The sequence below is a fragment of the Parasteatoda tepidariorum genome, chromosome 2 (genome assembly GCF_043381705.1).
Source record: "Parasteatoda tepidariorum isolate YZ-2023 chromosome 2, CAS_Ptep_4.0, whole genome shotgun sequence".
Lineage (NCBI taxonomy): Eukaryota > Metazoa > Arthropoda > Arachnida > Araneae > Theridiidae > Parasteatoda > Parasteatoda tepidariorum.
In genome coordinates this window covers 53,429,779-53,452,740 of record NC_092205.1, presented here as the reverse complement: position 1 = coordinate 53,452,740, position 22,962 = coordinate 53,429,779, and the positions used below count along the sequence as shown (strand labels likewise).

The following is a 22,962-nucleotide window of genomic DNA, read 5'->3' as shown; positions in this document are numbered from 1 at the left end:
GATGAATATCAAGAGATATTCATCAGAATATTAATTAAATGGAATCTTGAAACAATACGCAGAAATTTCTTAAACAAATGAATTGTTCGGTTATTCGAGATATTAGCTTTTAAAATTTAAACGCCATCCCCCATTTTCAATATCTCACTTGAGAGCTTGATATCCATCGACGATGATATAATGTTGTATTGCTTTGAAAATTTGGCCATAAGAAGTGTGTTTTCAGAGTAGCAGATAAAATCCAATGGTTTTTTCTAACAAAAAAAAATCTAGAGATATTTTTAAGCTGTTTTTTATTTCCTTGTTATTATTTAATATAGCTTGTTATAAGTGCTTTGTAATATATTTTATATTTAGAAATAAAAGATAAGTAAAAAATTCATAGTATAATTTGAGCCACCATTACAAACATCAGGTAAACCTAATAAACAGTCCGGAAAAGTATAAGAATTTTTTTTCTTTTTCTTGAATGGCCATCTTGGTTTTTGAAACGCTTTTCTTTCATGGGACTTTCTATTGTATTGTATCTAACAAATTGAATATTTATTAAGAAGATCTAAATGTAATAAAGATTTTTCAAACCTAAACTTATGAAATTACAAGTAGTTCTAAAGGAAAAAGGCATAACTTATTTTTCTCACATCTTAATGATTTAGATCCCTTTACTTCTAATTCAGCGAGAATTTTAAATTTAAAAATCTGATTTTATTCCTCCGGATCGTAAAGATATGAGTCATCATATTGAAAGATCTCCCTCGCTTAAGTTTCTGGAAGGTATGAAAATATTTACCAGGGGTCTGTTTCGAAGAAATTTGGGTCCGTTAACGGACCCTTCACAAAATACCTTTTTTATAAAAATGGACCCTTCCCAAAATATTTTAACTTAAAAACGGACTCTTCACAATTTATCTTTTAATCGGACACTTCACAAAATTATTTATCTTCATTATTGTTTTGTTAATCGAATAAACCCTTCCCAGGGGGAAAAAAGAAAGATGGATGTAAAAGAATTAAGTTATGTCTTCGGCAGACGCTTCTTCCATTATTCGTCTAGGAATGAATATTCTGCGTTCAGCAATATAGGTTAAATACCAAATATTTGTATGTTGCATCTCTAATTTAGAAGCAGCAATTGCTGTTTATTTTTGAAAATTTTAATTAAAATTTTACAGTGTTGAGCATAATCTTGGATCTATTTACAATTTAAAAACTCATTGAAAAAGTTTTTTGCAATAACAGGACCCTATTTGCACAAATTCACAAAAGTAGGACCCTGGTTGAAAGAATATGACTTATTTTATATTCATAAATTATGAATAGTTTTCTCACAATTTTACAAAAACAGGACCTTTCACAAAATGTCTGGGCAGACCCCTGTTACTGGAAAAGGCAAGTCAGGGTCCACTTATGGTCTTCCAAGAACGTTTTCTACAATAGAGCCGCATCGATTTTTTACTGGTCATCCTTATAAGAGACGATTCAATATATTTGCGGCTTCAAGACTTATTCATCATTTTGCTTTGCGGGGTTCGATTTAATAAACTTTTTGGGAGCTTAAGAAAAGGGGAATTCTATAATAGCGGTACTATTCTATAATAGCACATTCGACTTTGACGGAATAAGATTATGATGGATGAAAATGTTGACAAGAAGTTTATCAAGATTTAACTTATTCATTATTTGTGTAATGGGTGAAATAAATTTGATTACAAGAACATGCACCTGTCATTTTTCCTGTAAGTCTGCATTCCTTTAGTGTGTGATATAGCCCGATGGCTATAAAATGATTCCGATTCTGAAGATCATGCCTAGATCATTTAGAACGCATTGGTTATCATCTTCATAATTTATTTAGACACGAGGAGAGATTGGCATTAAACGGAATAGATTTGTAGAATATGGTTTTTCCCGGTCAAGTTATATCCTGGAACTCTCTACACGAATGATTTCAATAAAGAACACAAGCATTTTGTTTACGGATATTTTAATTATCGAAATAAATGGGTTTTAATGTTATATAATGTTGAGGTTACTAACGATTATTTGATGTTTAAATATTAGCTCTCTTTTATAGTTTTATTACTAATTTAACATTACTTATATTGAATTGGCCGCGATTATCAGAACCGTTTCATTCTGTGTTTCTGAGGAACGGGAGAATTACTAGACAAGCATAAATGTAATGTTTAAGGTAGCATTATTTTGATGACTTGGGATGAAATTTGGTAAGGATAAAAAAAAAATTATACAATAATTCTCCGTACTAATATAATGAGACCATAAATTATCGGCTCGTGACTGTCGGTTATTATATTATTTAGAAAAAATATTAATTAGAAAAATTTAATAATAAATAATGTTTAGTAATAATTATTATTGATATAGTTATGTATTTAATATATGCATTAATAAGATATTGCTTAGAAAAAATTCATATAAATTAGAAATAATAATAAATATTAGTAAAATATATTAATTCGATTAAATATGATTAGGAAAAAAAAATAATTAGAAGAAAATAGCAGATTTAAGGGTGGGGAAAAAGCTTTTAAAGTGTTGAGAGCGTTTTTTTTTTTTATACACCTCACATTGCTATTTTTAAATAATTTTTCAAGATCAACTTAAAAACAAAATAGCGAGATGTAGATCTAATTTATATTTTGTTTTAATACCTGAATAATTTGTTCAAGAGCCAGTTTGTACATTTATGTGAAACATCTTTTATTTAAAATGTATTTTTATCATGATTAAAACATAGTATTTTGTTTAAATTGGATTTTTATAATGATAATGAAATGTCTGGAAAAGCTTTTCCCTGCTTAATATTTTTTTTTATGCCAGTTTGCTTATTGTATCAAGACTAAATCACATCAAGACTATACAGGAGTGAAAGTAGGTCTTTTATTATTAAAATAAGCTTACATTCTTAAATATATATAAAGATTACTCTTAGAGTACTAAGGTTGTTGATTACTTTTAAAATAAAAATTTTCGCTTCCCTGTCTCCTAGACAATTTATCTTTAAAATATGGAAATTAATTAGTTGCAATTAAATTTTATTTAACAAAAATTCAGCATACTTTTTTTAATAGATATTATTTAATGAACAATTATTATTTTTAAATGAATGGTTATTTTTAATGTTATTCAATTGATTTATAGACATTAATAATTTTGTCAACACTTATTCCCTTAACCCAAACGTGTATTAAAAAATGTTAAAAAACAGGACTTCTATTTTCAGATTGCTAATCTAATTACTTTGGGCAGCATAATTTCTTATCGCATCTGGCACAAGTTTAATCCAATAAAGAATGAAATGTTATTAATCACAAGCAGCGAATGTCAATTTAGTATTTTATCCATCATAGCTGCCAAGCCGGCGAAAAATAAAATCCAGTTAAGTCCGGCCGTTGAACTCCTTATCCAACTCGTTCCATTTTAACTTGACCTTGACCACCATTCCATAGTTTCTATTACGACCATGACATTGAAATATCAAAGAAGTGAAAGAAAAAGAAATTTATGCAAAGAAACAATTCTTCCTTCCTTGAAACTCTTACAGACAAACCACATAAAAATTCCTCTATCCTTTTTTAACTTATTTATTTAGTGATGTCTTTTCGTGGTGAAATTCTCTGAAATCATGAAATTATCGATTTTTCTCACCTCTGTCTCAGATTTGGCGAGATTGGCGACTACGTTTTAAAAAAAAGAGAGCAAGTTGATAATTACTCCATTCCTTGTTTCAAGATTTGATAAAAATTGCTTAAAAATGTTAAAAGACTTTAAATATTAACAAACAAAAACAAAAAAAAATACTTTCCTAATTTGAAATTTTAAAAACAAAAATGATCCCTTCATTTTTTTTTTTTTTTTTTTTTTTTTTTTTTTAACGGTGATTAACTTTAGTACAATTTTTAAGCAACTATATTTTTTAATATCTTATATGACGAGATGAGATCAGTTGCCTTTTTATGAGACTTCATAAAACAATTATTATTTTTAATTTAACAATATCTAAAAGTAAATAAAGTTAAGATTATTCGGGTTTAAAAGAATGTTCTGGTCAAATGTTGCAGTTTGAATATTCTATTTTTTTCCCTAAATTTTCAAATTTAAAAAAAAAAAAGATTTAATTTGACTAAAATATCGTCGTCAGCTACGATATTTTAGGTGACCACGGAATTCAGACTTGAGTGACCATAAATATTTAATAGGTAGAGCGGAAAATTTGTCGATTATCTCTCACTTGATGATAAAATTAATAGATTGTTGAATTGTCAAAATGGTACATATTCTCGGCGTATAGATACGCATTTCTGGTAATAATATCAACAAAATTTCAAAACCTCCAAATTACAGATCTCAGGTGAGTCACTCTGAACCCTTTCATGAATAATAACTCGCGAATTTCCTTTAAACTTTCCCTTTGAAAATTTCTTTAAGGAAATATTTATTTATTTTTTTCTTGTCAAGTTTCTAGTTTTTGAGAAATTGAGATCCCTTCAAGTAGGGGTTCACAACCATTTTGAGTGAAGGGCCACTTGCACAACAGTTAGATTAACGAAGGGCCGCACGCATATTTAGTCATGTTAAATATGATAATTTTTATATAAACACCAGTGTTCCAAGCAGTTTTTTTTTAATCAGTGAATTTAATAACATATTTGCCGAAATTTAGGTGAGCAATTTATACCTTACAAATCGCAATAAATGTATCGGAATCTTAAAAAAACAGACGGAATTTGGTAATTATAATTATAAATACTAAACACCGATAAAAACGACACTTGGATTTATGATGAAATTGGCTAAAATTACTCATATTCGAAATCCGCATATTGTAATATCGTATTAAAAATATCGGGTTTTTTAACACTATGCGGAATTTCGTAGCAATAGCCAATGAAAATGCAACCGAGAAACAACATAAATTCATAATAGAATCAATGCAAATTGAGAGCATTAAAAAGTGATAACTCAAATGTGCAATTCAAAATTTTCGAAATTGTTTAATTTTTCTAAAAAAGAAAATTTCCTTGCGTTCAGAAGCTCCTGCGGGCCGCACATCAACTGTCGGCGGGCCGGAGTGCACCCCTACCTTAGAGCGAGTTCTCTGCCCCACTTGAAAGGACACTACATGGAGGGAGAAACTTATCCTCGCAAATTCTGTTTCATCTTCGTAACTAATTTAAAATTTTAATTATGGAAAAAGTGATGTCTGGAACACCTAGGGTTAGCTATAAAGTTTCAATTGCCGAAAAAAAAATTTAAAATATCAAAATGCAAATAAATAATTGAGGAGAATTTCCCCATTGCGTAATCCTAAGTTATTCTCTCACGATAGATTTTCATTTTGAATTTTTTTTTTCCTTCAATATTTGAAACTTCAAGGCTTGCTCTATGTTTTTCTGAACTCATTTCTTCTATAATTTAAATTTCGAATTATTTATGGAGGTAAAAGAGAATTTGCGATGAAAAGTTTTTTTTTTTCTTCTTCTTTCTTGGTTTGATAATTTTAGGAAAAAAGTACATTTATTAGCACTACAATTCTCAATCAGAGTAGCTTTAAGTTCTTCACTAAAAATACAAGCTAATTATTTAGCTGTAAAACCTTCATACCTCATTTACATAAATAACTTTTAGACATTTGTGATGGGCAATATATATTACTTTGTTGATTTCTCGACAGAACATTTGCCAATATGTGTTAAAATGAGTTTAAAAAGTAACTCTTTTCTCCAGGCTGTGTGCCAGGCTTGTCACAAAAAGAAATACGTAAGTACTCTTAAAAAGCTTGGCCTTGGAATAGTTTCTTTAAAAAGCATGCATCGTGCATAAATTTTACACTTGAAAAAACATTAGCTTGAGTTAGGTGTTTATCGCACGACTAAGCAAACCAGAACATCATGATTTGTTTTAAGTAGTTGAAAAGTGAGTATAAACTCCTCAAAAAGATGCGGAAGTATACAGCTAAAAGTGCTTCAATTGGTATTTTTAAGCATATTTCCTAGTTTTGAGAATAACATTTAAAAGGGTGAACATTTTAAAATCTGAAACAGAAATGTTTCCAGTATATAGCCAACTTTCTTGAGCGCAGAATTGATAAGTAAATTCGATATTTTAGTTTTTTTTTGTTTTTTTTAAATTATTTATTTGTGTGCCAGTGGGAAATCCTTTTGTTGGTATGGTTAACGAACTAATAACCTTTTGCATTTCACTTCAGAATCATAGCCCATAGATATCTCTAAAACTTACGAACAAAATGTTTTCGTTTAAGAATAACCTGTTAACACTATGATCTCTCTAAAAGCATCTTTAAAACCTGGGGTACTCACTCACTAGTTATGGAGATTATATTAAATTCCTGGAGTACTCACTCACTAAAACTCACTAGTTATGGAGATTATATTAAATTCCTGGGGTACTCACTCACTAAAACTCACTAGTTATAGAGATTACATAATATTCCTGGGGTACACACTCACTAAAACTCATTAGTTATGGAGGTTATATTAAATTCGATTATTCAAACCTTTTTTTTTTCTGAATAAATATTTTGCTATATTTTTGTTTATTTAATTTGAAGAAAATAATAATAACTTAATTAAATTTCTTTACAGTATATCCTTAATGCTGAGCACATTTAATCAGAATTTTACTAAGACATCAATACATAATATTTTAGTTGAAATTAGAAATTGTAAATCGATGTTTGACTGAAGAATTCCCCCCCCTTTAGTTTATGCTACTGTACATGCAAACTGTACTGTACATTACTGTATGTAAATATTCGTATACATTTATATACGAACATTTCAAAATATTTCTTCAAGATAAGTCGTAGTATTGCATTTTCTCCTTTATGGTAATTACTACTCTCTGAGATGAAAATAAAATTTCGAAAAATTTTTTTATAAAGGGCGAAGTTTTTTTTTCTGTTTATTTGCGATATTATTTGTCATTTAAAAGCAAATACTTTCAGTTGAAACGAAATTTTAATTTCGTTTCAACTGAGTCGAATTTAATCTTTAAATCTGATTTGATTTTTTAAACATATTTACTTTTTATCCTCCCGAAAAAAAAAACCAGTCTAGGTGGTTTATTTATTTTTTTTTTCCTTTGAAAATATAAGTTATAATTTTAACAACATAAATCGCCGCTGATGGGAAGGAAGAAAAAAAAAAAACTACCAATGAAAAATTTTATGAATGGAGAACTGCTTTTGACTGAACAAACAACCAATCTCCCTCTCCTCCATACAACAACAAAAAAAAAGAAGAAAAGAAATATTCCAGTAAAAATTGTGGTACCCCACCCCCACATACTGTGGGAAAATAACACACTTCACGTATGCAGTCTGTTGAGTTCTATTCCAACCTAATCTGACCATCTATATACGTTATTTAATATCCCACCCTCTAATAAGTGCTGTCCGGTTGAATAATAAAAACTCAACCGAACCCCCACCTTGATCTACCGTTGGCAAAAATAAAGAAGTTTTTGATCGGTAAAAGATTGGTCGGGCTTAAAATAAGTGGTTCCCAAAATGTAAGAGGCAGGCGCCGTCCATTTATTCATTGATTACCGTATGTTAACTTCTGAGTCAGAGCATCTGGGTTCTAGGTTAGGATATGCCCAGCTGATTCACCGGAAATGTCCTGCTTGTGGTGCAATAATACTTCATGTATGATTTGAAAAGATAGTTTATGGGGTTTCAGTTTATTAATTTTTCCGCCAATTTTGGCTCAAGGGGTAGGGGGAAAAAAAAAAGAATGAAAAGAAAGCAAGCGGGAAAAAAGAGGGGCTGGAGATTTTTGAGGTTGGGTGGATTGGATAATGATGTGTAAAGAATTTTAAACGGGAAAAATTTGAGAAATTAAATTAATATATGAGAATTAATTTTACGTGGAAAACTAAACCTCAAGGAATACAAGCAGCTAGTGTTATATATAAGTTAGTGAAAGGCATATTTTTAAATTGAATAATTGATTTTATTAGAATAATTTAGTCAATTCTATCAACAACAAAAAAAAAATTAGAAAAGCGCATTTATGTAACTGTTTTTTTATGTTCATTATCAATTGTATTCCGAATTAAATTTCTTCGTATTGGTTCAAAATTACAAGTTTATTTTATGAAACGCCTATTAATAACCACCGATTCTGAAAATGCATCATAAGTGCAAACAAATTATTTTTTAGACATAAATTTCGCTTAAATTATTTTTATTTATTCTATTCCATGAAATTTTATCTACGGCCTAATAATGAAAACTTTTTTTTTCAACTATAACTCAATGTAATTTTTATGCAATTTCAAGAAGAAAAGTGTTAGGTTTGTTTAATTATGTATTTATTAATGTTTTTATTTCAATATTTTAGAAAAATAGTTTAGATGTATTTTAATAATACTTTCATTTTTTTTCAAAAATTTCAGTGCGTTCTAAATTAATACGGATTATTCGATTTAAGTAATTTTCCAGTTGTACTATTTAAAGTTTACTACATTTTTTATTAATATACAAAATATGTTTGAACATTTCAGATTTTGGGCATTACTAAGGTAAAATTCATTCAAGGGTTTTAAGTGCACTAGTAAATTTCATGATCTCACTAATTGCAAGATTATGTGTTATTATTATCAGAAATAATTAAGTTTTATTTTGGGTTTATAATTTATATTTGAAGCTACACAGTTTTAAAACATTATCTCTTCAAACTAGTAAACTGTACTCGTGTAACACCTTTAATTCTCTCTGCTCGTTCACTTTCGTTTATTCAAAGCTTTTATTAGTTTTATAATCATTTATGAAATTTACTTTTTTAGATTTTATTAAATAAAGTCATAATAAAATTAACCGTCAAAAAATTTATCCGTATATTTTTACTTTAAATTTTTACTATCAGTATATTAGTTATTTTAATGTAAGAGTTTCGTAATTAAGAATTATTTTCTCTTATATTAGTTCAATTCTTTCGTTATTGGTTTCACGTTTACTTTGCTATTTCAGTTAAATGAAACTTATTTTTTTAAATCGAAGACTTTCTTAAAACTAACATGGCTGCCAACTTGTGCAGTCATTGATGAAATTTTTTTTATCTGTTTGTTTTTAAAGTATCAGAACAATATGATTTAGAGTAGCAGAATTTCAACTTTCAAAACTAGACTTTCTAAAAGCATACAATAGAACTGACAAACACGTCCTACACTTTTGAAAATGAATGGACATTCAAGCAAGGTAGGATAAGTATCCAAATCCCAACTTGTTCATGACCTTTGTTCTGTGTGTGTTCTTGATGGGTGGTCAGACTGTCATATGAAATATTAATCATCGATCAACTAGTTCTATGAGACGACCAGTTTCTTTCTACTCATGCATGTTCTACCTCAGATAATATTTTTTAAATAATAATAATAATAGGATGCTCTTGCACTGAATTAAGTAAAGTGACCGATGAATTAAAAAGTTCAAGTGACACTTGCCTGACAACCACACCCAAATATTCAGTCTAACCTCAAGAAAAGAAATACTATTTAATCCTTACTTCCCAATACACATGAACTGATTGTCTTAAGTTATTTCTTTATATAATTTCTTGTGTTTCAGTATTCAGTTGTTGATAGGTTGATCGGACTAATAATTGAGAAGTTCAACATGCTTAAAAGGTTTTCATTATCTGAATGATGCCAAACTAAGCAATTTTATAATTTGTCTGATATACAAATATATTTGGCAGTCTTAAAATTAAGCCAATCAATTTAATTCTTTTTTTCTTTTACATTTTTAAAAAAATTATTCTAAGAGAATTAGCGAAATATCGAGTCATGCTTTTTATACAAATTGTAAAATAAATAAATTAATTAAATAAAATATGTAAATTTTTTTAGTATTTTTTAAAATTTCTATTTGATATAAACTTAATCACAGTCCCATTCGTAAGTATACATTTGATTGTTTCAAGAAAAACTGCGGTGGTAAAATACTCCTATATCAACTGCAGAAAAGGCTGCATTAAAATTATCAAAGCTAAGTCATGCTAGAAAACAAAAAATAAATAGTTTAATGTTTCAACATACAGTAAAGAACCGTTTATTCATCGTTTAAGGGAGTCTACGTTTAAATGAATAGATGCATAAATGAAAATTAAGCAAATAGAAATTCAACGCAGAAATAATAATTTTGATAAAGTCATAGCATTGTTAATTAGACTCTTAAAATAATTGATATCGATGATATAGGTATTAGTAATTAAAATTTAAAACAAAGCATTTGTCACAAAATGAAAAATAAAATCACATCTTTAATCATCCCACACTTTTTTTCATCTTGAGTGCTACAATATTTTTAATACAGGACATTTAAGATTTTAAATAAAAATCGTAGAGGGAAACAAAAGCTTTTTAGAGCCTCACTGAAGCCAGTGGCGGATCCAGCGGGGGGTCATGACCCCCTCCCCCCAAAATTGAAAGAAAAAAAAAATTTTTTTAATAGTTTACAAAATAAATAAAATACTTTAAAAATTATTTAAGGGGGCATATACACCTTATAGGTCAGAAAAAATCGAATTTTTTTTTCCATCTAATTATGTTCTNCCCCAAAATTGAAAGAAAAAAAAAATTTTTTTAATAGTTTACAAAATAAATAAAATACTTTAAAAATTATTTAAGGGGGCATATACACCTTAGTAGGTCGGAAAAAAATCGAATTTTTTTTCCATCTAATTATGTTCTTCACTGTTTCAATAATCATAATCCAAAAGATTGAAACGAAATTCGTCATAGTTTCATTATAAACTTTAATAATGTTGAAGCGAGCGCTCCAACAGGTTTAACCAAAGATAGTATAAAGGTGAAGATGGGAAGCTTGCGAAACTCGTAACTAAAATCTGGCACCATGCTTGAATTATTAATACTTGAATTATTTATGTATTGTTCTATTGTTCATTATGAAAAAAATAAATGAGAAGACTAGCATTAAGAACCCCAGTTTAATTTTTTTTTTCAAAAAAAATATTTAAAAAAATTTTTTTACTAAAAATATTAATTGTTGGGGGGGGGGGTCTGAGTTTATGATTCCCCCCCGGTAAAATTTCTGCATCGGCCCCTGACTGAAGCATTCATTTAATTTCTTGAATTAATGAGAGGAAATTTTTTTTAAAACCAATAACCTGTAATTTATATATATATATTTTTTTCTTCCATTTTAAAAAAAAAAAAACTCTTTTAATACTTTCTAAATTAAGAATGAGCTGGTATTGAAACGTATAAACATGCTTTACTATATTCAGGCTGTATAAATACTTTGAACGAAAGAATGAGTTGATTGGATTCAAAAATTACTAGACGAACTCAGCATGCTTCAAATAGAAATGTGATGGAAGTAAATGTGCAAACAATTTTTATGTGAGGTAGTTAAATATTTCAGTAGATAAACTATGGTTATTTGCTTGATAATATTAAAAAGCGAAGCGGGTTTTCGACTTTTCCCGAGCCCTACGTAGAGCACGTCATATATTTTTTATAACCGTCGTTGAACAACAAATCCAATTTTGAATTTACGACTACCAAAGTTCAACTCCATAGCTTTTTAATTTTGAACCCAATCCAGAAGATTAGGGAAGTTCTGGATAAAATATTTCGAGGAATTTGTCTTCTTGGAGGACTTTTTGATGGAACTAACCCTTATTTGCGTTTCATGGTGAGAAAAACCACGAAAATCTCACACGGTTAACCTGACGGCAAGGGTACTCTAACCCATGATCTGTCAACCACTGAGGATATTTTAAGTCAGCATTGTAGTTGGTGCGAACCTGGTATGGAATTCGTATCGACCACCTACCGCTGGGAATGTTATTTATTTATTTATATATATATATATATATATATAACTANTAATAATAACTACTATATTTTTGGCGACAGCGAAATCTCTTAGAATATAATTCATACTTTTCTTGATAACTACTATTAGAATTATAAGACAAGTAAATTGTATGAATATTGGTTTTTTACTGTTCAAATACTTAATACTTCTGTATATAATTAAAGTGTTTAAATTTCGAATTCATATGTGAACAGTTTATTTTGTCTGCAATTGTTACATTTTACATTTATTTGCGATAAGTTGATCACAAAAATAATAGAGATGTCGAGCGAAAATATAGTGGAATCTAAAATTAAAAATTATCGAATCATTAAATTAAAATGGAATTATGTTATGACTGAAATTTATTTTTAACAATTTTTTGTTGTTTTGTTTTTTATTATTTGAGGACTGCATTTGTGAGTAAATTAAGAAGTTGATATTTTCTTAAATAAAGAAGAAAAAAAAGCGGTAGTGAAAGTAAAATAACGTAACTGAAATTTTTAAGGTAAATTAAAAATTTTTATAAATTTTAAAAGTTTAGGAAGATGTATTTTTATCGCAAATTTACTAAAAAAGATTTTTGCTAACCAATAAAATGATTACAGTTATATCCTTTTCGGCATATGTGTTTGAGTAAGTATAATATTTAAACTTAAGTATAAAGTGACGTTTTCATCAATACAATAACGTATTAATAAGATTAATTTCCTTTAATTTAAAAAACAATACATTTTACTAATTACTATTGCTGTAATAGGCTGTAAATTCTAATTCGCGGAAATAGCACATAATAAGAATACAATGAATGGGAATGAAAAGAAGCTGAAAACGAAAACGTGACTAAGGGCAAGAGGGCAATCGTTCTCAGCGCCATCTGTTGTAAGTAAAAAGTAATACGAGATTAGCACCGTCATTATTACAAAGCAAGAAATATATTAGTGATTTGAAATGTTTTTTATTATTTATAATAACAATTGTATGAAAAGTAGCAAATATACTCCTTGGGATATCTCTTTATATTATTTGTAACAAAGAAGGAAAAATAAAAATACTATCATATTATTTGCAATACTATTATATACAACACTATATGATAATTTTAAATAAAAAGACACCATTCACTAAAATCCTCCAAAAATATTTTTTAAGAGTAGGAGACTATTAAGGAAAATTTAGATGATTACATGTTTATTCCGTTTTATATTTTGTAGATCCGATACCATACTTTTTATCTAAATTAAAAATAATATTAAAATAGTGAGAAAAAGAGTAAAAGAATTATTATATCTGAAAATATGTAATTCCAGTTTAGATTAGCTGTTTTCCACCATAAAAAATTATTTTTCTAACAAAAAGTCTAAGCGGGGATTTTGTTGAGAAGTTTTTTAAATTAGCACTTCAAAGAGCTTAGCCTAAGAATCAAATAATAATATTTACAATCGAAAAATGTGTAAATATAGGTTCTTTTCTTCCCGTTATGTTAAAAGCAACTCTTAATTGATCGGTTCTAAGAAAAACATCGCATTGTAATAAATAAAAATTTTTAGCATTATGTACCTAAAATATTTATCAATTTTATATTCTCCTTGTGTATATCTTATTCAATTATTTTATTTTTATGCTTATTAATGGAAGGTAACAGATTCAGTAAAAATTAATTGGAATTTATGATGCTAATTATACAAAAAAAATCCTAATTATAGGAAATTATTAATTTTTTTCGCGAAGAATACAATTATTCATACTTTATAGACAATAATTTGCTCGAAACCTATTACCGAAAGAGGAGATGTCTAACATTTGCGACGAATAGGTTCACTTTCGATTTCCCATTTTCTTTTTCACTGCTCTTCTCTCAGCTACTCCATATACCGGTTTTACTACGTTTTTACGGCATAAAGCAGCATGGACGCTTTCGTCATTCCAATGTGGGTCTCACAATTGGATAAGAAATTAAGCTCCGCCCTTCAGTTTCCCGCCAACCTCAGCCTTTTTACAGTTCTTTCTTCCGCAATAATTAGTAAAGAATAATTTCTAATTAATTTCTTTTAGTAAAATCATAGAAATCTATATAAATCATTTAATATCGATTTTTTAATATATTTCAGTTAGAACATTCCGTAAATTCTTAGAAAGAATCAAAAGCCGATCCATGCTGTCATTGGCGGAAGGATACAAGAATGAGGATTGCAGCATGTTGCCGGCATTTCGCTAGCTCTGACACGACAGTAATACTCTTGTAGTCGGTAGTAGTGGAAGTGTAATGATCTTAGTCTCCTCAAGTCTGATGGTCATAACTCAATAAATTCTTCCTCTACTGGATATTATTGCAAGCTTTACAAAGCTTAAAAGTAAGTCTACTATAGTGTCTCATTTAATACTGTAGTTCAGCAACTTAAGATTTTACATATGGCTTACTAATAATCTTAGTTGCGCATAAAATATTATATTATATAAGAACACTTGTATGCTAGAATTTCACCAAGATATATTTCTTAAATATAAAAAAATATTTTGCGAACTTTTTCATTGTAAAATTGCTTGTTTAATTTATTGTTTAACAGCTATGAAAATTAGGTTGCGCTTTCAATTGCGTAACTTACAGCAAGTGTTAATTTTTTCCGCGAAATCCGCATTTGGTGAATGGAGAAAGCCACGTTTCAGTGGGGCGTTTCTTTCATGTGGCGATCTCTCTCCGCCGCCAAGCACTTGTCTTGGAATATTATTCTACGCGATATTTTCGCCAGGTGGGAGACTGTCGAAATACCATCTGAAATAATTGTGATCTGCGCAAGCCGGCCGGCATTTTTTTTCTTGTGGTTTTCGTTTTTTAGCCGGCGTTTTCTTCCATGCAACTTATTCAGGGTAAGGGAATTTTAATAAAGCAAATAAACTTGTTTATTGAAAAAAGTAGTATGTTATATTTTTCGGCGGTTTTGTCTCTTATTTTATTTATTGTTGAACTTTTAATTTTAAATAGAATTATTTTTTTTAAATTTTAATGAAAAAGATTAATACTCTCAAAATTCTATTATTGGTAATCTATTGGAATATTTATGATTTATTTCCTTTATTTAAATTAATAGTTCGTCCAGAAATTGCACTTTAATGACTTTGACTTCGCTTAACATGTTTTTTTAAATTTTGATTTGATGTAACAGTAATCTTAAGTCGCAGTTTGTAGTAATCTGATCTATTCATATTTTTACGTAATAGTAATTAGAGGCAGCGAATTAGTAAAATATTTTAGCTAGGTGGATCATATTAAATAGCACTTTTCCTTAAAATCTTTACAATTACAATTAATTAAATCTTTACAATTACAATTAAATCTTTACAATTACAATTAAATCTTTACAATTAAAATTAATTTAATCTTTGCAATTAATTAAATATTTACAATTAAAATTAATTTAATCTTTGCAATTAATTAAATCTTGACCATTACACAATTTATCTAAAATAGAATTTTAATTATGATTTCCAACTTTACAATTTGAATTTATTTTTTCTGTTGTTGACTATGATTATAAGATCTTAATGGGGATTTTTGTTTTCTTTAGATGATTTCCATAGACTCTATTGAAAGTCTTGATCGATGGGTCGAGAAGGCTGATGTATCGGATTATAAATGTTCCGCTTTAGAGGATCTTTCCACCTTCAGCTCCTTTAACCTCGACTTTCTCTTTGGATCTTCATCTGATAATTCAGATTCTGGTGATTTTTACCCTCCAATGGATCTGGATATTGATTTTAATGATATGGAATTGGAGAAGAATTCCTATGACTTCTCAAAATATTGCTCCAGCCCTGTGAAATCGGAGGTTTCAAAAGATCTCGGCAATCCTTACGGTTTTGCATCAGTCAGCCCTTCGAAATTGGGCATTCCATATATATTGGATGATTACTTCATTGATCTGAATAAATCCTTTTCCGATCAAGATTCTAATTCTCCAATTGCTGGCTCTCCAGTTGCTAATTCTCCTGTAACGAATTCTCCAATTGCTGAGAAGCAAAGTGCTCCGCTATCTCCAGATTCTGGATTTGAACAAGATTGTCTGAATTCATCTTTTGATGAGTATACTAATGTGTTCACTCTTATGGAGCAAGATAAAGATGTTGATGGTATGTGTGAACCTATAAAATTGAACACAGACACAGATATCGATAAATATCTTGACTATGTGATACACGCTAATAAAAACAGTGACACTGATGATGAAATCTACAATAAAGGTACTTTGGCTACCATCAGGTTATCTGATATTATAGACAGTGATTGCATGTTCAGAGATGGAAGTAATAAAGTTAATATAAAACCAGAAGGTTATCTAAATGGATTTCAACGAACTAGAAATGACTCTATTGCCAGTGATCATTGGTTAAATGAAACACTGCAATCGGTGAGTTTCCTTACATTTTTTACCTGTGTAGTTGTATCTTACCTGTCAAATATTATTTTATCTATTTAATGGGTTTGAACCAGTGTGAACCTATCATTAAATGTTAGTTTTTAAACACCTAAGAAGTTAAGAATAAAAAAAATTTCTGAGTCAACCTATTATAAGATATTCAATTTTTGATGAGCCTGATATTAATAGTGAATAGCTTTTTCACTCTCAGTATGAAGTATTGTGAGGCAGAATTACTGTCTTTGGGTCACATTCTACTCAGGTTTGTCAGTAATAACATTATCAAAAGTTTGTCAGTATAAACAAGTTAAAACAGTAATTTCCATTTATGAGTGCCAGTTTTCAGTCCTGGGTAACTACCTCAAATAATAATCAATAGACTAAATTCCACCATTGCCATTTGTTTTTTAATTAAATTATCTTTTTATTTTCATTAAAAAATGTAATGAAAGAATGCTGTCTGGAATTTTAATTATTTTGCTTTTGTCAGCCTTGCTAAATCTTATTCTTAACATCCTGACAAATGGGATTCATTGATCATATATAGTCATCTGCTTTCTTTAACAAAATTCGTACTATTGCTGAATCTAAATCTGTTTACTTGCGTTTGCTGTTTCCCTCTTACATATTGACATGCTGGCCTAAATTAAATCAAGATTTTTTGAGAGAAATGACACTAGGGAAAGAGTAATGGTGTGAGTGATAGAGAAATGAAGGGAAAAGTTAGTGGTTCAGGGATGGGTCTAAAAAGATAGGCAAGGTTTGTTATTATTTTTGTTTTGTTTGCTAAAAAAATAAAATAGAGAGAAAATATAAAAGTTTTTTTAAGAAAAAAAGAACCAATTTAATATGTAGGCTATTATCAAGAAAAAGTAAATTTGTCAGTGTATAAATTTCTGCAAATTCAAGTAAACAGTGCTAGCCAGTATTAATTGGACCGAAAATAAGTTCTGTCTTGGTCTATGGTTTTATGTGAGGCGATTATTTATTTTTGAAAACTGACTTGCTTTCACCTGTTTTAAAACAGAAGTTATCATTCATAGTTAGCAGGATTCTTTGCTCTTGCTGGTGCCTGGAAATATTTATTTGCATGAATTTCTAAATTAGATTTTGTGTTAAGTTGCAATAAATTTTACCTCCATTACTATTTTAAGTAAATATGTAGAACCTGATTATCGGGCTATGAATTTTATAAGTGCGGAAGAAATAAAAACTGACATTAAATGTTATTCTGTTTTTACTTAATATTGTCTTCAGTTAATACATCTAGATTTTTATTACATATTACTTTATAAGGTTCTTAACATAAAGTGAGGTATTTATGCCCACTTAATTGTAATTTAGGGAAGTTGTACCACATTAATTGTGTTGGAAAAAATGCTCGTGTCAATTACTATGAATGATGCCTTATTGGTAAGGAGTTGGTGGGAATGAGCTTCCCTTGTGTATATTTTTGCATAATTGGAATGTTAGGAATTAATGTAAAATAGTATGTACATGTCAAAAGCTCTATGATGCTTAGCACTATCAAATTCACGGAATGTTTGATATATTATGACAAAAATTTGAACTTGTGCAGCGGCAGTAAAATCGGTCATTCGTTGTTTGTGAAATACGAATGAGATATGTATAAAGTAACTCAAATTAACCTTTAAAAAAAACTTATTTTTTGTACATTATAATTTTCAGTTTTCGCATCATATTTTCTTTACATATGAATGTTTACTTAAAATTACAATGTTTAATTACAATAAGTATGTTTAATTATAAAATGAGGGGTGACTAATAGCTCCTTAATTTGAGGGCAAATGTATCAATCGTATCCAGAGCGAAGATCGTTAAATATTTTTAATTAGAAAATTTTCTGCGCATTTTAGAAATTTACGATAAGTATCTGAAAGTGTCAAACTTTTTCTTTATTTCTTCCAGAATTCATGTAAGCATTGCATTATCTTCAAAGTGTGATCAGTCCTAAAGCATTTCCAGTAGTCTCTAAGCTTATTTACAATATGAAATATCATTTGAGTTCATATCATATATATGTCCTTACTCTTGAAACAAATAATTTTTTAGTGAATATTAACTCACCAATTATAATGGGATTTTCTTGGCTGTTTCTTTTACTGAAATTTTAAAGTAAATCATCATTATAAAAGTGCAAATTTAACAGAAACAGATAAGTTTGAGATTTAATTAATTTTAATAATAAAAGAAATTTGTACAAATGACACTATAAATTATTAAGGGACTACATATAAAATTCATTGTTGGATTTTTTGTTGATTACTAGTTGGTTTTTACTAGTACTGATTTGATTATTACTTGGATTTTTTGGCTAAGATAAATCTTATCCAAATATCCCATCTTAAATATAATTGATGTACCTGACACTTGTCTTAATTTATAGCAAGCAGAATATAAATAAATATATACATTACTTGGAAGGGCTATATAGAACTTTCATTAATAAGTATATTTTATGTCGTATGTACACCAATGCCAAATAGTTTTTCGTCCAACTTGTATTATTAATTTCTAATACTACAGGGGTGGTAAAAAGCAATTCTAGTCTGTGTAAATTTACACCGGTGTATGGTGGATATTGAAATGTTAATAGAATGAATTTATGTTGCAATGCAAAGACAGTGTTATGTCACACATAATGAAATATGTTATTTTGTGACAAGACGGGACAAAAACATAAGTTAAAAACTTGAATAGTATGCCATTGTTTCACATCGATTGCTTATCTTGATTGCTTCATCATTTTCTGGTGTTCTCAAGCCAACAAACCACTGTTAAGTTAAAAGATTTTTAGATATATTTTTCTAAGAGTTCAGTTTATTCTGTTTGAATCTAATCTAGCCTTATGTCATTTAAAATTTTTAAGATGTTATGGAATTGGCTTTTTATCTCTAATTTTTTTTTAAAAAAATTTTTTAGATTCCAAATGATGAAGACTTCAGTGCATTGTGTGCAGGTCTAGTGCTACAGCCTGTGAAGAAAGAGGGCAAAAAGCTAAGCATTAAAGAGGAAGTCTGTGACGATAATCTATTTGTTTTGCGAAATGATTCCAAGACTATTCAAGTAGAACACAGCTACCATAAAAAACTTAGTAAGTTTTGTCGTTGAACATATCAGTATTATGAGTCTTTATTAAGATACACATACAGCTCACTTTATATACAAATACAATAGATATGGCAAATGTCTAAGATTTTTACTATAATTTCATACTCACCAGGTGCAAGTAAATACAATTTTTATTTTCTTAAGGTGACTGATCTTATAAAAATAAACTAATAACTAAATAAAATAGCGGAATTTACTTTAATCGCCAAGCATTTTGGAAAAGTACCATTCTACTCTTTAAATGAAGTTTCAGTTACGAAATAATCTTTTACATCTGCGTGGCTGTCAACTCCTGGTCTACTGGTTTTATTCAAATTTTCCTAGTTTTTGTATAATTTAGAAAATTCCCTAAAATTGTGTAAGTTTCCTTAAAAAATCCCTTTTGAAATAGAATTTTTGTACAAATTATTGCTTGTCTTACTAATACGTATTGAAGTGAACTTCATTTATAGAAAACAGTACAAAACTTTTTTTTGTTCTGAAATGTTCAGTTTATTTCTACTCAGAATTCCCTTTTTAAATTAATGGAGAAGAAATCTTATTATCTATCCTGAATTAAATGCCTATTAATATGCGAAATTATGAGTAAAAATAATGCGTTTAAAGCCTGTTTTATGTCAATCATAACTGAAAAATATTGCTGTTTTTCTATTACTATTAGAACATAAATTTTCTACAGCTGCGGGAAAGTATAGACAGTTAACTTAGAAGTGTGATTTTCATGTTTTAAATTAATCTTATTTGAGATATTTAAAATTTGATCTCTACTTCTAGGTGTTGTTGAAAGTGAGGAAGAGGATGAAGAACCAGTTAAGAAAAGAAAACGAAATGAGATTGATGAAGATTTCAGCCCGTACCAAAAACCAAAGCGTAGGGCTGGTCGACCTCGGACTAATTTCTCAAAAGTAGATACACCAAAAACGCAAAGGTATAAATTGCAAAAAACAAAATCTTCTAAAAGAACTTCACAAGCCTCTAAAAGACTTAAAAGTTGTTCCACAGTTCCTTTTGATAGACGAGAACAGCATAATCAAGCTGAACGTGAAAGGAGAGATATGCTAAAAAAGAATTTGGACATTGTCGAAGATGCAACACCAGACCACGTTCTTCAATTGACTCAGTTAGCTCTTCAGTCTGAAAAAACTAGTAAATCAGATGAATTTGAGAACAATGAAAATAATTTCACTGTTGATGTCCTTAAAAAACTTGATGAATTAGTAAAAAAAGAACCTGTATGTCATAGGCCTAAGTACAAAAAAGCATCTCGGAATTCTAAAATGGTTGTTCTTTTAGGTTCCACTTTTTATATTGGTAGTCTAGAAAAAGAACTTAAAGCAAAAGAAAGTCGCTTAGCTCAACTAAAAAAGCAATATGAAGAATGTTTAAAAAGGTTGAATCCATCTAAAGTTAGTAGTAAAAAAGTAAGAAGAAACTATTAATAGAACTTATTTATAAGATAAGTAGTAAATTTGTTCACATTTCCTGATCTTTAATCTTTCCAAATTATTCGTTTTATGTGCAAGCTTAATAAGTTTCTATTAGTTTCAGTAAAATATTTTATTTCAATTAATGTCAATTATATGATCTTCAAATGTTTGTACTTAATATTTTCCCATTCTGTAAATACTATTGAATATTTTGTATAATGGCTGTACATAGTACAAATTTGCATTTTTTTTTATCAATTATTCTAGGTCAACTAAAAAGTATTTATAATGTTTTGATTAAATGTAACTATAATTATGCTTGTTTTTTATGGAAATTTTTTTTTGTTTTAAATTACATTTAAAATCCTGTAATGGTTGCTTAATATTTACTCTTCTGTGAATCAAGTTATAATCATTCTGTATATTATGTAAATTACTTTCATGTTGTAAATTTTGCCATCTCATTTTTATATATTCAAGAGTTTTTAGTAATGATTAAATTTTTTATTACTTTACATTTGTATTTCCTCATTTTTTTTCAGAATTATTTTTTCAAGTTGTTAAAAAAATTAATAATTGCTGTTATTTATGCTAATGGTTTAATTGAAGTATCCAGCTTTTGAAGTTATAGTGGGTCTTAGTTGCATTACCTAAATTATGTTTTACTTTTTTAATAAGTCAAAATTGGTGTGTTTGAGCATTTTAATATTTTATTTGTTTTAGCTAATTAAGCTGATTTTTCTAAATGAAAGTTAATTTAACATTTAAATAAAATGGTATCTAAAGCATTGTATTTATTATTTTCATCATGCTAATAGTACAATTCTCTTTATCTTTCGTCACATTGCTAATTTCAGAATTTCCTACTTCCTTGGCATTAGTACTAGCTGTTTTATTTAAAACAGTTCATAATTCTGTTTTCATACAAATTTCCTTTAAATTATATTAGCTTTATTATCGAAGTAAACATCTGAGGAAGTAATCACGCTTCACGTTAATTCGCTTTGTAGTTTGTACCTAAGTCTCTATTTCGCTTGGCTGAGAATATCTAAAAAATTTCCAAGTGTTAAAAAGACTTTATTACAGTTAAATAAGAAAGAAAAAAAACTAAGAAAAATTCGTAGTAATTTTTTTAAAACTATATTTACATTTGAATGAAGTGTTTTCTGTCCTGAGCCAATTACATTCAATATACTTGGTTTTAGGTTGCCTAAGTTATAGGGAATTGCCAATAAAACTTCATTTATCACATATCCTCCTTTTTAGTTACCCAATACATTAACAGAATATTAAAAGCCACTCTTATTTGGTCATTTTAAAATAACGTAATTTTGATATGTTGTGAATAATTCATTTAAGTTGTATTAAACTTGCGCATTGAATTTAATTTTGGTTTAAGTGATGTAAAGTTAATATCCTGAATATGTTTCTGTTCAACTTAAATAAAACTAAAACACTTTCTTTTTACCGCTGTATTTCAGGATTACAGTGAAACCGCTAACGTATGAGTAGTCTTCTGAATTTATAAATGGTGCTGTGTGCAGAATAGCGTTGGACGTTTTCTATAGTATTTGAAGAGAAAAATGTAATTTTTTTTTTTTCAATTTCTTATTGAACGCAATCATTTAAATAATTTTTACTATAAATGTAGAAGATATTTACAAGTTAGTAAGTAATCTTCAGTGTTAAAAGCGGATTCACAAAATTATTACAAGTAGTTTATAAGAACCTGCCGTAAGAGAGCTTTGTCGGAAAGTATAAATTAAAAACTAAACTATTTTGCGAGATCTTTTATTCTACTTTCTATTATTAATTTAATACAAGAGAATATTGTTTCATGTAGCGGCGCCTCATTGGTTAAACTAACTACGCATTCCAATTTTGTTTTTTGTAAAATTGTTTTAATTTAGACGGAAAAGTTGCACTTTTTTTAGTTCTGGTATTTTCATTTAACGTTTCATATGTACCAAACGAAAGAAAAATATATACTGATTAGAAATTTTATAATTCAGATAATAGTTCATTTCTATTGGGGGGATTTGCATAATTTAAAACCAGTTCTCCAATTAGTTTTGTTTTCGAAATGTTAGATGCGCATTACGAAAAGTAATGTAAGCGA

General features: G+C 28.5%; 1 protein-coding gene across 4 annotated transcripts in view; it reads left to right on the top strand.

Annotated features, from left to right (window-relative positions):
- LOC107447724 (uncharacterized) overlaps positions 1–21,631 on the top strand; it is a 38,428-nt gene extending 16,797 nt beyond the window's left edge. For 2 of the 4 annotated variants that reach the window (XM_016062725.3, XM_071177572.1), the window contains 4 exons: positions 13,981–14,223; positions 15,436–16,275; positions 19,228–19,399; positions 20,191–21,631. In XM_016062725.3, the coding sequence (XP_015918211.1) occupies positions 15,436–16,275; positions 19,228–19,399; positions 20,191–20,855 (1,677 nt within the window). In that variant the 5' untranslated portion in view covers positions 13,981–14,223 and the 3' untranslated portion in view covers positions 20,856–21,631. Of the gene's footprint in view, positions 1–13,797; positions 13,893–13,980; positions 14,224–14,256; positions 14,738–15,435; positions 16,276–19,227; positions 19,400–20,190 lie in introns of those variants that run through there. The other 2 variants (XM_071177573.1, XM_016062724.3) reach the window with 2 other exon arrangements.
- Positions 21,632–22,962: the final 1,331 nt, after the last annotated feature.